Raw genomic sequence first — 16,279 nt, forward strand, 5'->3', positions numbered from 1 at the left:
GGGTCACTAAATGCCTAATTTGTCACTGTGTCCAATAAAGCAGAGTGGCAATTAAAAAGTTGAACTAATTAGATAAAATAGAAACATTAAAAGCAGAAGAAGCTGTTAATTTTAAAATACTCTAAGCACATGTCAACTACAGCACTTGGTTTTGGTTGTCAAGATACAACGTTGACATTCAAGGTCCGGAGGCAGTGGACAAAAATCAAGATCATGGTTTATTTGTAACACAACTCCATACAACCATCTCTGCCTCAAATCCGTTAATTAGTTTGGGTAACAGAAATCTACCCCAATCTCAGATTTAAATTTAACAAGCATTCCAGCACCAATTGCTGTTTGTGGTAGAGTGGTAGAATTTGGAACTCTTGGTGTGTATGCATATTTTCATTATTGAAAGGCCAGACTTTTTTTTTAAACTGTGACATATAGTCTAAGACTCTTCAAATACAGAAATAATTCCTCTCTCTCTACCCAAAATGCTCCACTTGATTATGTCCCCGAGATATAGGTGCCCCAACCAGGCAATACATTCTCCTAGGATCTATCCAGTCAAATCTTTTAAACAGTTTCTATATTTCAATCAAATGAGAACTCATTCATCCAAAATTTAGAGAATTCATTCTTTGTCCTTTAGGGAGAAATTAAATAGACAGTTCATTTTAGCAGTCAGTCTAGTGAATCTTGGTTACAATCACTTCTAAGGCAAATATATTCTTTATTCAAGTGGGCCAAAACTGAACAATATACTTCAAGTGTGATCTCAAGATTCTGTGTAATTGCACTATTTTTTTGTTACAGTTTTATTGCAGCACCTTTATAATTAGGGCCAACAAACTGTCCTGATTCTTAATGAACTACAAGTTAACTTTCAGATTTGTGTACAAGGCCACTCATTTCCATCTGATTACCAACACTAAAAATATATTCTGCTTTTCTACTTTCCCAAAGGGAATAATTTCCTACTTCTCCACATTACATTGTATTTGCTATGTTCTTCTCCATCTCATTTAATCTATTTATACCCTATTGCAAACTTTTTCATTCCCCTCACAGCTTACCTTTCTTCCTACCTTTGTATTATCTGCAAACTACTATATATTATGCTCAATGCCCCTTCTATATAATCTGTTCAACACTGCAACTATCATTAGGGTCTCAAACCAGCTTACATTCATTTTCTGACCTTTATTGCTTCTTAATTCCACCCCAATTGATTCTAGGTTTTGATTTTCTGAGATCCTTTCTCTCTACTGTGGTTTCCCCCCTCCCTTTATTATCGGGGTAACCCTCCACCTTTTCCAATTTGCCTAACTCTTTCAAAAGTCATGAATCCTGATATATGTAGTTCCCAATTTGGTCACTTAACAATCATAGCTCAGTAAATGTTTGTAATGTCAAAACCATTTATTCATTTCTAATCGGAAGTACATGGTGAGGATGTATTTATCAAATACACTAACAATATCCAGAGGCACAGATCTTCTTTGTCATTACATTGAGGAGTTGGAAAAACAGAAATGTTTTAACTCTTTCCAATTGAAATTAAAGCTATTAATTAATGCATGAATGCAAGACTAAATCAGAGGTCCAAACCAGATGAAAGCAAAGTATTGCGGTTGCTGGAGATCTGAAATAAAAACAAAAAATGTTGGAGAAATTCAGCAGGTCTGGCAACAGCTGCGAAGAGAGAGAAACATTCAACCTCCCAACTCCCTACCAAGATGTTTGTATGATGGACTGTTACCATCTTGGAAAGCATTTGAAATTCCTTCGAATTACAAGCTTAGTTACATGTTTTCCACAGTCTTTATTCTTTGATACTTAATTTTGATTTCTATCCATTCTGTTTTGTGTGCCTACGAAACTATTGTTTGTTATTACTTTATTCTGCGTGAATCACAAGATTGAGTATTACTGCTGCAACCATCTGATACACTGTCAATCAACATAATATTCTGAATTAATTTGCTCTTCAAAAGTAATTTTTAGTTAATTATATCCTGGTAAAGGTAGATTTTGACCATCCTTTGCCTCAAAGAATGTGTAAGAGAGAGTGATTGTGTCCACTCGTGCCATTCCTGGATCTTCTGCAAATTCAGGGTCAATATAAAAAAAAACTGGCATGTCCACTTCTTCATGGGGATTCAGCCGTTGCTCCTCAAAACAGAAACACTGAAAGAGGCAGTGTACATGAAAGTTAGTAGATCTATTACCAGCATACATTAGATCAAACATACAGAGGAGAAAAGCGATTCTACAAACATTAGCTCCACCTCTTAAGTTCATGTCTTCATCCTCAATTAATCAATTTTAGTTCATGCTTTGGTAAGAATACCGAAACAGGGAATGAATAACATCAAATATTGTGAAATAGTACCACAAATTGTCATAATGGATGCTGATTGATGAATCATCTGAAAGACAACATTTGTTTCTCTCTGTACAGTTCCCTGATCAAACTAGAACTGGATCATTAAGCCTAGTTCAGAATCACAGAGATGGAAAGACTTTTGAGATCTGGAGAATATGCAAAGAACAAATACAACATTAATTTTTAGTGTCAAAGGGCCAACCTACAAGTTAGGTTTTTCAAACTCAACAGGAAGTAATTGGTCAGGGACCTAAACATGCTAAAATAAGAGGTAAATCCATATATTTACATCAAACTAAATCAGAGGGAGAAAAATGACAAGTTTAAATGAGGGTAAAAAAACTCTGAACTAATTTCAAGAAGCTAGTCTTCAAATGAGCTGTGGGTAATTTGTAGAAAATACTTCCAGGTCTGGTGGTCGCAGGAACAAAATGAATATTATTCACAAACATTAGATACTGCACTTTGGAAACGTAAGCCATAGTGGGAAAGGTCATAGTTTCTCCATCGAAAGGGTGAATGGCCTTCCTCATCCCAACTTTCTGATAAATTACAACAACGTATTCAAATTCTAAAACTGAGCAGAGCTACCTGTAATAAAAGCTAATAAAGTGTGAAGCTGGATGAACACAGCAGGCCAAGCAGCATCTCAGGAGCACAAAAGCTGACGTTTCGGGCCTAGACCCTTCATCAGAGAGGGGGATGGGGTGAGGGTTCTGGAATAAATAGGGAGAGAGGGGGAGGCGGACCGAAGATGGAGAAGAAGAAGATAGGTGGAGAGGAGAGTATAGGTGGGGAGGTAGGGAGGGGATAGGTCAGTCCAGGGAAGACGGGCAGGTCAAGGAGGTGGGATGAGGTTAGTAGGTAGGAAATGGAGGTGTGGCTTGGGGTGGGAGGAAGGGTTGGGTGGGCGGAAGAACAGGTTAGGGGGGCAGTGACAGGTTGGGCTGGTTTTGGGATGCAGGGGGGGAGGGGAAGAGCAGTGCTGGTTGTGTGCTGCAGTGGGGAGAGGGGATGAACTGGGCTGGTTTTGGGATGCGGTGGGGGAAGGGAAGATTTTGAAGCTGGTGAAGTCCACATTGATACCATTGGGCTGCAGGGTTCCCAAGTGGAATATGAGTTGCTGTTCCTGCAACCGTCGGGTGGCATCATTGTGGCACTGCAGGAGGCCCATGATGGACATGTCATCGAAAGAATGGGAGGGGGAGTGGAAATGGTTTGTGACTGGGAGGTGCAGTTGTTTATTGTGAACCGAGTGGAGATGTTCTGCAAAGCGGTCCCCAAGCCTCTGCTTGGTTTCCCCAATGTAGAGAAAGCCACACCGGGTACAATGGATACAATATACCACATTGGCAGATGTGCAGGTGAACATCTGCTTAATATGGAAAGTCATCTTGGGGCCTGGGATAGGGGTGCGGGAGGAGGTGTGGGGGCAAGTGTAGCATTTCCTGCGGTTGCAGGGGAAGGTGCCGGGTGTGGTGGGGTTGGAGGGCAGTGTGGAGCGAACAAGGGAGTCACGGAGAGAGTGGGACAAGGGTGGGGATGGAACCCAGGAAACCGCAGGAAATGATACACTTGCCCCCAGACCTCCTCCCTCACCCCTATCCCAGGCCCCAAGATGACCTTCCATATTAAGCAGAGGTTCACCTGCACAGTGGTATACTGTATCCATTGTACCTGGTGTGGCTTCCTCTACATTGGGGAAACCAAGCAGAGGCTTGGGGACCGCTTTGCAGAACACCTCTGCTCGGTTCGCAATAAACAACTGCACCTCCCAGTCGCGAACCATTTCAACGCCCCCTCCCATTCCTCAGACGACATGTCCATCATGGGCCTCCTGCAGTGCCACAATGATGCCACCCGACGGTTGCAGGAATAGCAACTCATATTCTGCTTGGGAACCCTGCAGCCCAATGGTATCAATGTGGACTTCACAAGCTTCAAAATCTCCCCTTCCCCCACTGCATCCCAAAACCAGCCCAGCCTGTTTCTGCCTCCCTAACCTGTTCCTCCTCACACCCATCCCTTCCTCCCATCCCAAGCCGCACCTCCATTTCCTACCTACTAACCTCATCCCACCTCCTTGACCTGTCCGTCTTCCCTGGACTGACCTATCCCCTCCCTACTTCCCCACCTCTACTCTCCTCTCCACCTATCTTCTTTTCTCTCCATCTTCGGTCCGCCTCCCCCTCTCTCCCTATTTATTCCAGAACCCTCACCCCATCCCCCTCTCTGATGAAGGGTCTAGGCCCAAAACGTCAGCTTTCGTGCTCCTGAGATGCTGCTGGGCCTGCTGTGTTCATCCAGCCTCACATTTTATTATCTTGGATTCTCCAGCATCTGCAGTTCCCATTATCACTGCTGAACTACCATGCTGGGTATCCTCACTTTTTGCTTACTTCCATGATGTCAGTGAGTGGGAGGAATCCTTGTGCTTAGGATGACTCAAGCGATTGCAATGGGCATAGTAAATGCAGACTGAATAGATGCAGACCCAGCACCACTTGGCCCTGAAGAAAATGTTGTCCCAATTAGATTTGCAAAATGGCTAACTAGCAGCCTTGTTGTACAGGGTCAGATAGTTGCAGACTTGCTCTCAGGCTGAACCAAAGCTGTAGCTACTTTTGAAGTTAACTAATGTAAATGTACTCAACAAGTCAAACAGTTTACTTTGAATAAGCGTTCCACAGACTTTATGACACCATATCTTGTTGAAACTAACTGACCAAACTGTAATTCTAGGTCTGAGGATTTAAGGCAAGAGCTTCAACAAAATCCATAAAGAACAAAAACTATTTGCATTTCTCCAGTGTCTTCAATATTAAACACTGTTCTGAGGCAAATATTTCCAGGAGTTGCTTGTGTCAGTATTTGCACAGGGTCTTTGAGTTTGCAGCAACTAAATCCACACAGTGACATAATTAGTACTGCCTTAGGAAAATAAAAAATGCATTTGTAATCACAGTAGTTAAAATCTGAAGGTTACCTGAAAGAGTTTAAAAAGTCTTTTACTTCAAGCATGTGACTAATTTTTTTCCATACCTGTATTTTATTGAAATACTGTCCTGCATCGAATGGTACTACATTGTAAGTAGAAATTCCAATGACTGGTTTGTCAGTAGGATTTTTTGCTTTATAGAATGCCAAAGCTGTTTCTCCAGGAACAACCTGGAATGAGTTTAAAACAAAGGTAACGTTCTTACTTAACATAACTTGCTTACTCCTTAGTACTATTGCACCAGCATTAATAATAAGAAATCATAACATAACAGCCATTAAATAGAGTTATGGGCCATATTATATAACAATGCTATCTCGACAACATAACAGGAATTTAAACATTTCTCTTTGTATTTCACAAACTGTGGCAAAAGACAGTGTGTAAAACATTTGCACAAGATCCCTGTATGCCCATGGATCTATGAATGGATTTAAGAGTCTCTCAATTTGTTGATCTTATGTCAATGACATCAAAATGTCTAGGCCTGGTCTTTTTCTTAGATGTAATTTATATTGCTTCTTAAATACCAGAACATGGCATGTAAACACACATTCATGATTCCCGTATTAATTCCCATTAACAGTGATTTATTCATAATTAAATATCATCCATTTTACCAATGAATCATGGTGAAGCAAAGAAATATGGCAATGCTGTGAAGAGAACTTAAGGAGGTTGCAAATGCATATAAATAGGCAAAATATGGGAAAATATGAAGTTGTTAACTTTGATAGAAAGAACAATTACTTTAGAATTTTGAGGTGCAGAGAAATCTAGGTGTTCTAGTACTGGAATCTCAAAAGGCTACAATACAGGTAGACAGGTAATTAAAAATGCTAATGAAATATGAATCTTCATTATGATCCCAATTGAACATCAAGGAAAGGATATTATATAGGGCATTGGTAAAACCAGATTTCGAATGATGTATGAAGTTTTAGTCTTACAGTTTAAGGAAACATGTAAATTGGACCACTGGAAGCAACTTAGAGGAGGTTTAAGAGATTGATCCTTGAAGCAACTGGGTTGACTTACAAAAAAAAGGTTGAACATACTGGTTTTGCGCCCACTGAAGTTTAGATGACTAGGGGTTCATTGGAATTTGATTCAAGTAAGAAAAATCTTGGGTGGTCTTGGCAAGGTGAAAGGATGTTTTATCTGTGGGTTAGTCCAGAACTAAGGTTCGCTGCTTAAAAATCGGTGGTTGCTCTTTTAGGATAAAGATGAGGAACATTCCTTTTTCTCTCAGAGGGCTGTGAAACTTGATCTTTCTGCTCAGAGGCACTGTAAGAAACCACATACATTTCCTTTTTGAACTATAAACAGAAATGGAAGTTGGAGACTGCTACATAACCAAAATGCCAAGAAAGTTTTGCAACTTGAAAAATCAAGTGGTGCACATTGTTAGCTGTAAAAGACTATGTTGATTTTGGAACAATAAGATTGTTATATCATTAAGGTAGAACAGCACCATGAGTTTCTGAGTTAAGGAGAAAATTTGTTGAACTGCAGTTTGCTATAGATCTGAGAGAACAGTACAGTCAGAAAAATCCAGAACATGCAAATGCAAAATGCTTCTCTCCTTTTTCTGTTAGTGAAAAGACAAAAGAAAATTTGAAGAAATAATTCTAATGCAAGACGAGACCTAGGCCCATCTGATCAATCATTGAATTGAAAAACCACCACTGGTCTTTAGACAAATACAAATCTTCATTGCTATAATCCAAGGAATTGAGAAACAATTTATCTACCTCGTAGTTTAGAATCTGAGCTCCAGAAAATGTTTTCCTGTCCATATTTTTTGACCCATAATACTTACCTTAAATCCTTTTGATTTTGCCTTTTGTCTATTTTGTTTGTGAATGTATGTTTTGCAGTTTAAAGTAGTACATTTTAAACTGCATAATTGAAGCCTAGTAATCCTCTCCTTTTCCCTGTTATTTATTAAACATTAGGTTTATTTAGAATAAATAGATATTTGTCTGTAAATTACGAAGCCTGTTGAAAATTATTTTTGTCCTGAGTAGTGGTCAGTCAGGAAAATTTGTCATCATCGAACTTATTTGGTGTCACTGCTTGGACTACAAACTCACACCTATAAAGAACTCTACCTGTTTTAACTCACATAGATTTCAGTTTGCTGAGGTCTGAAATTCCACTGCAGACTGGCATGGACATCTGCATTGAAAGTGACTTTAATGATTCGATCCTTCACGGGTTCCATGGTTTCTACTTGATCCACATTGTGACCAGCTACTGCAGCCCCTCCCAGTCCTGTAGCCTGAAAGTAGATAACCAATATATATATTTGGCAGGATAATGGTTCTTAAAGTTTGGAAATTCTGATATTTAAAATTTTATGTAACACAGTTGACCAAACCCTGATGGCTGACCTGCCAAGATGGTTTCTGAAACTAGCAATTTTTTTGCTTTGGCACATAATATGAAAATACATCACAAATATATGCATTTCTGACCATTGCAACCCGAAAAACCACGTTGCCTCACTCGTGTGTTACCTGTTCCAATTATTTACCCTTTACCACACCACCCTCACAAAGATTATTTTTAACAAAAAAAATTAATTGTGATTTTCTATCACAAATTCCATGCTAACTTTTATTTTAAACACCTAGAAATGAAATTAAACGTAACAATAGATCCAACAGTTATGCTGTTAGCAAGAACTGTAATGGGACTCCTTTATAACATCAAATAATATCACTGCTCCACTCAGTTCCTCCATCTTTATGTTGTTATATTTATGAGTGTAATATAGGTCCAAAAAGTACCAAGCACTGCATTCCAATTTTATTTTTGATTTATTATTCTAGACTGCAGTTCCTACTAGAAGCTTACTTTAATTAGAATTTTGGATTCTGAACTCTTATAAAAGATCAACATATTAAATAATTTGCATTTCATTATTCCTCACAAGTACCGATACTGAACTCGCATGAAGCAGGCCATTTCGTTTATCATTTTAACAAAAGACATACATCAATGCAACAAATTGCATCAGCACAATATCTAACGATGCAGCACACAATAAATTAGTTCAGGAATACTGTTCTTTTGGGAGGTAAGCACAACAACCACTCTACCTCATGATTAGTGACGAGAAATAAATAATTGATGTTAGCTGAAGAAAAATGATGGTCACATTTCCAGAAGAAAAGCTGTCTTGGAATCTGATTAGGTAGAAATGATTTTTGTTTGTCATAACTCTGCAACAATTCACTCTTCCAGGAATTTTTTACCTTTTAATTTTTACTCTTTCTATTTGGGAACGAAGTGTAGCTAACTAGGTCTCTAACAAAACAAAATAGATGCAACTGCATGGCTCAGTGGTTAGCACTGTTGCCTCACAGCACTAGGAACCCAGGTTCAATTCCAGCCTTGGGCAACAAGCTAGGCGGAGTTTGTACATTCACCCTGTGCCTACATGAATTCCTCTGGTTTTCCCTCACAGACCAAACCCGCACAGGTTAGGTGGATTGGCCGTACTAAATTGCCCATAGTGTCCAAGGATGTGCAGTTATAGGTGGATTGGTAATGGGAAAAGCAGGCTTACAGGGTTAGGATAAGAGGTTAGCTTTGGATGGGATGCTCATTAGAGGATCGGTGTGGACTCAACAGGCTAAATGGCTAATTCCACACTGGAAGGTTTCTATACTCTCTCCGTGTGAACTCTGTAAATGATCAACACTGCATTTGGCACTTTATACTGTGGTAGAATAATTTCTGCTAGTTCTCGTGAAGCTCAGATTTGAGACCTGGCATATGTCATCCCTCAATTACATACAGCGTTTAATTTATTTGGGGTGAGGCAGGGAATTGCTCACGTGCCTGTATTTGTATCATAAGAGATTTTGCACGAGAACATAAGAACTAGGAGCAGGAGGGAATTCAGCCCCTCAAATCTCATATGATCATGTCTGATTTCATCTCAGCCTCAACTCCACTTTCCTGCCCACTCTCCAAGACCCTTTGACCAATTACTAATGAAAAATCTGTCTAAGTGCTCCTTAAATTTATTCAGTAGTCCAGCATTCACCACACTCTGGGGTGGGAATTCCAAAGATTCATCCATTGAGAGAAGTAATTATTCCTCATGTCCGTTTTAAATCTGCCATCCCTTACCCAAAAACTATGACCTCCCTTTCCAGTTTGGAAATATCGGCTCTATGTCTACTTTATTAGTGCCCTTTGTTACTTTGGAAAAGTGAGGTGTACCTCAATCAGATGTCACTTTTCCAAACTCCAATGACCAGAGGTCTGAGCTGCTCAACATTTCTTAATAAGGCAGGCTCTGGAATTCATCCAGCAAATTTTTCTATACTAACAAGAATCTCACCACTTAGGGGATTTGCAACAGTCGTTCAAGAGCAGTGTCTATTATCAGTACAGGGGCTTGGACGTGACCAGTTAGCTGCTTAGCTATTTTAATTTAAAAACAATACATGGGGAGGTGATGGCTTAGTACTATTATGGCTAAGCTATTTTCCAGAAATACAGCTAAACTCCTGGAGAGATCTTCCATTTGAATTCCACCATGGCCAGATGGTGAAATTCTTCAGCACAAAATATCTGGAATTAGGGATCTACTGATGACCATTAACAATTGTCTATTGTCAAAAAAACCCTCTGATTCACGAAACGTCCTCATGAAGCAAATCTGTCATCCTCACTTGGTCTGGCCTACATGCGATTCCAGACCCACAACGATGTGATTGACTCTCAAATGCCCACTGAAATGATCCACCAAGCTACCCAGCTCTATCAATCACTATAAAATCTCAACAAATAAATTAAACTGGAGGGACCACTTGGAATTGGCCTAGACACAGAAAAGACAATCGCAGAAACACCCCAATTAAATCTGTCAAGTTCTCCTAATGACTAAGGCTAGTGTCAAATTGGGAGAGTTGTCTCTCAGACTGGTCAAGCAACATAACAGTCTGTTTCCGTGACTCTTCAGTCTAATTCGTCCATGCCGACCAGATATTTTCAATTAATCTAATTCCATTTGCCAGCATTTGGCTCATATCCCTCTAATCCCTATTGAAGTACCCATCCGGATGCCTTTTAAATCTTGTAATTGTACCAGCCTCCACCACTTCCTCTGGCAACTCGCTCCAGACAGACACGACTCTCTGTGTGAAAAAGCTGCCCCTTAGGTCCCTTTTAAATCTTTCCCCTTTCACCTTAAACCTATGCCCTTTAGTTGTGAAAAACTCTAACCTGGCAGTAAGACCTTGGCTATTCATCCTATCCATGCCCCTCATGATTTTATAAACCTCTATAAACCCCTCAGCCTCCGAAGCTCGAGGAAAAATAGCCCCAGCCTATTCAGCCTCTTCCTGTAGCTCAAACGCTCCAGCCCAGCATCATCCTTGTAAGTACTTTCTGCATTCTTTCAAGTTTAACATCTAATTTCCCTGCTGTAGATAAAAATTGAATGCAGAATTCCAAAATTGACCTATCCAATGTGCTGTGCAACCGCAACATGGCATTCCAATTCCTACACTCAATGCATTGGCCAAGAAAGGCAAGGGTACCAAAGGCCTTCTATACTACTCTGTTGATCTGTGATGGCACTTTCGTGGAATTATGAACCTGCAACCCAAGGTCTCTATTCGGCAACACTCCCCAGGACCCTACCATTTAAGTCCTGCCCTGATGTGCCTAAACAAATTGCAGCACTTCACATTTATCTAAATTAAACTCCATCAACCACTCCTCCGATCAAGGTCACGTTGCACTACACCACCAATTTTGGTGTCACAGCAAACTTGCTAACCATACCACTTATATTCACATCCAAATCATTCATATAAATGGCAAAAAGCAGTGGAGCCAGCACCAAACCTTGCGGCATATTGCTGGTCACAGGCCTCCAGTCCGACCAACAGCACTCCACCAACATCCTGTCTTCTACCTTCAGGCCAATTTTGTATCCAAATGGCTAGTTCTCCCTGGATTCCATGCGATCTAACCTTGCTAATCAGTCTACCATGTGGAACCTTATAGAATGCCTTGTTGAAGTCCATATAGACAAGTCCACTGATCTGCCTTCATCAATCCTCTTTGTCACTTTCTCAAAAAAGAAATCACTCAAGTTACCCATGGAATCATGCCTTAAAGACAATTTCCCAAACACCACCATCACCATCCCTGGATATTTTCTGTCCTACCGGCAGTGCAGGGCCAGTAGAGGTGGAGGCACAGTGGTATACAGTTGGGAGAGATTTGCCCTGGAGTCCTCAACATTGACTCCGGACCTACGAAGTCGCATGGGCAAGGAAATCCCTTGCTGATTATGACGTACTGTCCTACCTCAACTGATAACTCTGTACTCATCCATGTTGAATAACACTTGGAAGAGGCAATGAAGGTGGCAAGGGTGCAAAACATGCTGTAGGTAAGAGATTTCAGTGTCCACCACCAACACTAGCTGAACAACAGGCCTGCTAATTGAGTTGGTTAAGTCCTAAAGGACACAGCTATTACAGTGGTTCCGTCACTGCCCACCACGGACTCAACAAGAGGGAAAAACATACTTGGCCTCAAGCTTACCAATCTGTCCATGGCAGTATCGACAAGAGTGGCAACTGTACAGTCCTTGTGGAGCTGAAGTCCTGTCTTCACATTGAGAATACTCTCTATTGTGTTGTGTCACACCATCACTGTTTAGTTCAACACATTTTGAAACATCAAATGGATCTAGCAACTCACAACTTGGCATCCATGGAGATGCTGTGGGTCATCAATAGCAGCAGAATCCAGCACAATTTGCAATCCCATGGCCTGGGAAATTCCCCACTAATTCCCCATTACCATCAGGTAAAGCGATCAACATTGCTTCAAATGGAGAGTACAGGAGCACATGCCAGGTGCAGCACCAGGCATACCTAAAAATGAGGCATCAACTAAGTGAAGCTACCAAACAGGACCACTTGCATGTCAAACAACATAAACAGCAAGCAATAACAGCTAAGTGATCCCTAACCAATGAATCAGATCTAAGCTCTGTAGTCCTGCCACATCCAGTTGGGAATGCTGATGGACATTGAAACAACTCACTGGACAACTGGAAGTACTCAATACATCAAAGGATGTGGGCCCTGACAATATTCCAGCAAAAGTATTGAAGAGTTACCACTGACCAGAAACTGGACTTGCCAGATAAACAGTGACTACAAGAGAAGGTCAGAGCCGCGGAATACTGCAGTGAGTAACTCACCTCCTGACTCCCTAAAGCCTGTCCACTATCTACAAGGCATAAGACAGGATGGAATACTCTCCACTTGCTTGGATGGATGCAGATCCAATAACGCTTAAGAAGCTTGACAACATCCAGGGCAAAGCAGACTGTTTGACTGGCACCACAAAGACAAGCATCCGTTCTGTCCAATACCGATGCTCAGTAACAGTTAGCAGCATGTACTGTTTGCAAAATGCACTGCAGAAATTCACCAAAGATCCTTGAAAAGCAGCTTTCAAACTCAAAACCATTACCTCCTAGAAGGACAAGGGCAGCAGACACAAGTTCAAAGTCACTCAACCATCCTGACTTGGAAATATATCATCATTCAGTCACTGCCGCTGGTCAAAATCCTGGAATTCCATCCCTAAGGATATTGTGGTCAACCTATAGCAGGTGGATTGTAGTAGTTCAAGAAGGCAGTTCATCACCACCTCCTCAATGACAACTAGGGATAGGTAGTAAATTCTAGTCAGCCAGCAGAACCCATGTCTCATGAGTGAATTAAATTTAAAGAAAAACAACTTTGCGGTGTGAAAAACAAGTAATTTGCACTTTACATTTGGCTTGTTTAAACAGATTTCTTTTTACATTTGTTAATGTCTGCTTATTCCGGGAACTTGGGCATTAGGGTCAAACAGAAGATTATACTGACCTGACAATAAAGTCTGTAGAGAGGTACAGCCGCATATGACATGCCAATCATTCCAACTGCTGTTGCTGCTATATACGTGAGTACGGTTTTATTCTTCTTCTTCCATGCTTCCTCCTGGCTCCGAGTGAAGGGATTATGGTTCTTGATACCATGCACCGGCTGTTTCAAAGTCAGATAACTTGGCCTCCAAGGAGTATACCGAATAAATACTGAATACAGTCTTTGTGAGTTAGACTGTTGTAGTCTTCGTGCACAGATATGACAAGAAGACATGACATACAATCTTGAGATTCTTGTCCAACAGAACAAAGTCATGCTGATTATTAGTCAGATTGCTGTGTTAATGTGTAATCTTTACTTCTTTAGTGTAAATGGCAAATAGCAGTCTTCCTGCAATATCTGGAAATCAAAACCAAACTGTTATCACATTTCCCTTTATTAGTGAACACATCACACATGAATCATAGCCTACAGTAAGGGATTATGTTCTTTTAGGGCCCAAAAATTTGTTCAATGTGGCATGCGTTAAGTTGGATGAAATGTTTTCCCCTAAAACAAACCTTATGAATTGAAACCGTAAGGCGATAATATTGGGTATTGCATAAATCTACAAATTATTTGTGCAAGGTTAATAAAATCTTAGAATGAGTTAAACAAATGCATAGAAAAAAGAAAGGAATTTAGATGAATGTTTAGATCTAAGTTGTGAGAAATATTAACTCTGCTTTTTACCAACAGATGCTGGCAGCCTGCTGAGTTTCTACAGCAATTTATGCTATTGGTACTTGCTTATACATCTGTTTTGTTAACATCAGAATACCGCAAAACACTTTACAGCTAACATAATCATAATAAAGTCTAGGCACTTTTGCTGGGTAGAAAAACCCCACAACCATTCTGTACGTAGCATGCTCCGTAAAGTATAAACAATTGGTTCTCTGGCAGAAAGCAGAAAGCAGAAAGTCAAAAGGATAGCAACTGGTGACAAGTGGCGATCCACAAGGGTCAGTGTTGGGACCACAACTTTTTATTTTTGCATTAATGATCTAAATGAAGGAACTGAGGGCATTCTGGCTAAGTCTGCAGATGATACAAAGATAGGCAGAGGGATGGGTAGTATTGAGGATGTGGAGAGGCAGCAGAAGGATTTGGACAGGTTGAGAGAGTTGGCAAAGAAGTGGCAGATGGAGTACAATGTGGGAAAGTATGAGGTCATGCACTTTGGTAAGAAGAATAGAAGCATGGGCTGCTTTCTAAATGGGAAGAAAATTCAGAAGTCTAAAGTGCAAAGAGACTTGGGAGTTCGAATCCAGGATTCTCTCAAGGTAAACCTGCTGGTTGAGTCAGTAGTTAGGAATGCAAATACAACTTTGGCATTTATTTTGAGAGGACTTGAATACACAAGCAGGGCTGTACTTCTGAGATTCTATAAGGCTCTGGTCAGGCCAAATTTGGAGTATTGTGAACAGTTTTGGGCCCATATCTCAGGAAAGATGTACTCGCCCTGGAGCAGGTTCACAGGAGGTCCGGTAGAATGGTCCCAGGAGTGAAAAGCTTTGCATATGAGCAGCATTTGAGGGCTCTTTACTTAATGGAGTTTAGAAGGACTGGTGGGTGGGGGTGGAGGATCTACATGGAACTCACAAAATACTGAATGGCCTGGACAGTACAGATGTTGGGAAGATGTTTCCATTGGTAGGAGACTAGGACCCGAGGGTACAGCCTTAGAGTAAAGGGGAGACCTTTCAGATCTGAGATCAGGAGAAACTTCTTCAGCCAGAGAGAGTGGTGAATCTAAGGAATTCACTGCCACAGAAGGCTGTGGAGGCCAGGTCATGGAGTATATCTAAGACAGAGATAGATAAGTTCTTGACTGTCAAGGGGATCAAGGATTATGGGCAGAAAGGAGAATGGGGAGGAGAAACTTAATTATCTATTATTGAGTGGTGGAGTAGATTCGATGGGCTGAATAACCTAATTTCTGCTCCTATATCTTATGGTCTTAAAGTGCTGGAGAAGCTCAGTTGGTTTGGGAGCTGTGAGACAGTGTTAACATTACGAGACAGATATGACTTCTTCAGAGAAACTCTTTTAGTAACGTGATACTGGAGAATCTGTTTTTCTGGTGTTAATGAAGGGAGTTAGTATTAATTGAACAGGCTAGGAAGTAAGAACACCCTTCAAGCTTTCCGGGACAAAAAAAACTGCTCTAGAATTGTATACGTTCACTGAGAAAGCTGTTTAACATCTCATCCGAAAATCATGAGGGGCATTACAGTTGTATAGCTGTGATAATGGGAGCTGCAGATGCTGGAGAGTTCAAGATAAAGTGTGGAGCTGGATGAACACAGCAGGCCAAGCAGCATCTCAGGAGCACAAAAGCTGACGTTTCGGGCCTAGACCCTTCAAAAATTGTATAGCTAACCCGGAGATGGGCCTGACTAACTCGATGTCGGAACAAGGAAGAGACGCTCTCATTACCACTTGCAAAGTTCAAGATTTAATAATTTTCCATTTAACAGGGCCAGACAAATGGAAATGACTGTACTTAATATAGCCCAGACAACGAGCACAGCATTGTTATGAATATTCGAAGGCCTGCCCCACGACATTGAGATTCCCAGTGAGAACAACTAATTTACACTAACCCACATTGTCCCGGCCACAAACTCCATTCATTCAACCTCGCAGCTCCTTCTCATCAATCAGACGGAGGGGTTTGATCCCAGGCCCAGGCCCAGGGACACTCAAAATAAGTTACAGCCCCACAACCTCTCTACTACAAGGCCACAACATTACAGACTAATCATACGATCCACTTTAATTCAGTGGGGAAATATATACATCTCCAAAACGAATACCGTGTTCTGATAGTTGATCTTCTCCCACACAAAGCAAAACCTTTTTAACTATACTTCAGTTTCCGGAACAGCTATGAGCAATACTACATTACCCAGAATGCCAATCGATCGTCGCGCATGT

General features: G+C 40.8%; 1 protein-coding gene across 4 annotated transcripts; it reads right to left on the reverse strand.

Moving 5' to 3' along the window:
• Positions 1 to 1,388: 1,388 nt before the first annotated feature.
• On the reverse strand, positions 1,389 to 16,272 carry LOC125458810 (cytochrome c oxidase assembly protein COX11, mitochondrial). Of its 4 annotated transcripts, none has more exons than XM_048544512.2 (5): positions 16,251 to 16,272; positions 13,298 to 13,696; positions 7,501 to 7,656; positions 5,417 to 5,542; positions 1,389 to 2,175 (listed from the first exon to the last, which is right to left on the reverse strand). In XM_048544512.2, the coding sequence occupies exons 2-5, from the start codon at positions 13,610 to 13,612 to the stop codon at positions 1,993 to 1,995; spliced, it is 780 nt and encodes a 259-aa protein (XP_048400469.1). In that variant the 5' UTR covers positions 13,613 to 13,696; positions 16,251 to 16,272; the 3' UTR covers positions 1,389 to 1,992. The 4 variants fall into 4 exon arrangements, with proteins under 4 accessions (XP_048400469.1, XP_048400466.1, XP_048400468.1 ...); XM_048544509.2 differs by having other exon boundaries at positions 16,159 to 16,268; XM_048544511.2 differs by lacking the exon at positions 16,251 to 16,272 and adding an exon at positions 16,142 to 16,244.
• Positions 16,273 to 16,279: the final 7 nt, after the last annotated feature.

This window comes from Stegostoma tigrinum, chromosome 15 (genome assembly GCF_030684315.1).
Source record: "Stegostoma tigrinum isolate sSteTig4 chromosome 15, sSteTig4.hap1, whole genome shotgun sequence".
NCBI classification, from domain to species: Eukaryota; Metazoa; Chordata; class Chondrichthyes; order Orectolobiformes; family Stegostomatidae; genus Stegostoma; species Stegostoma tigrinum.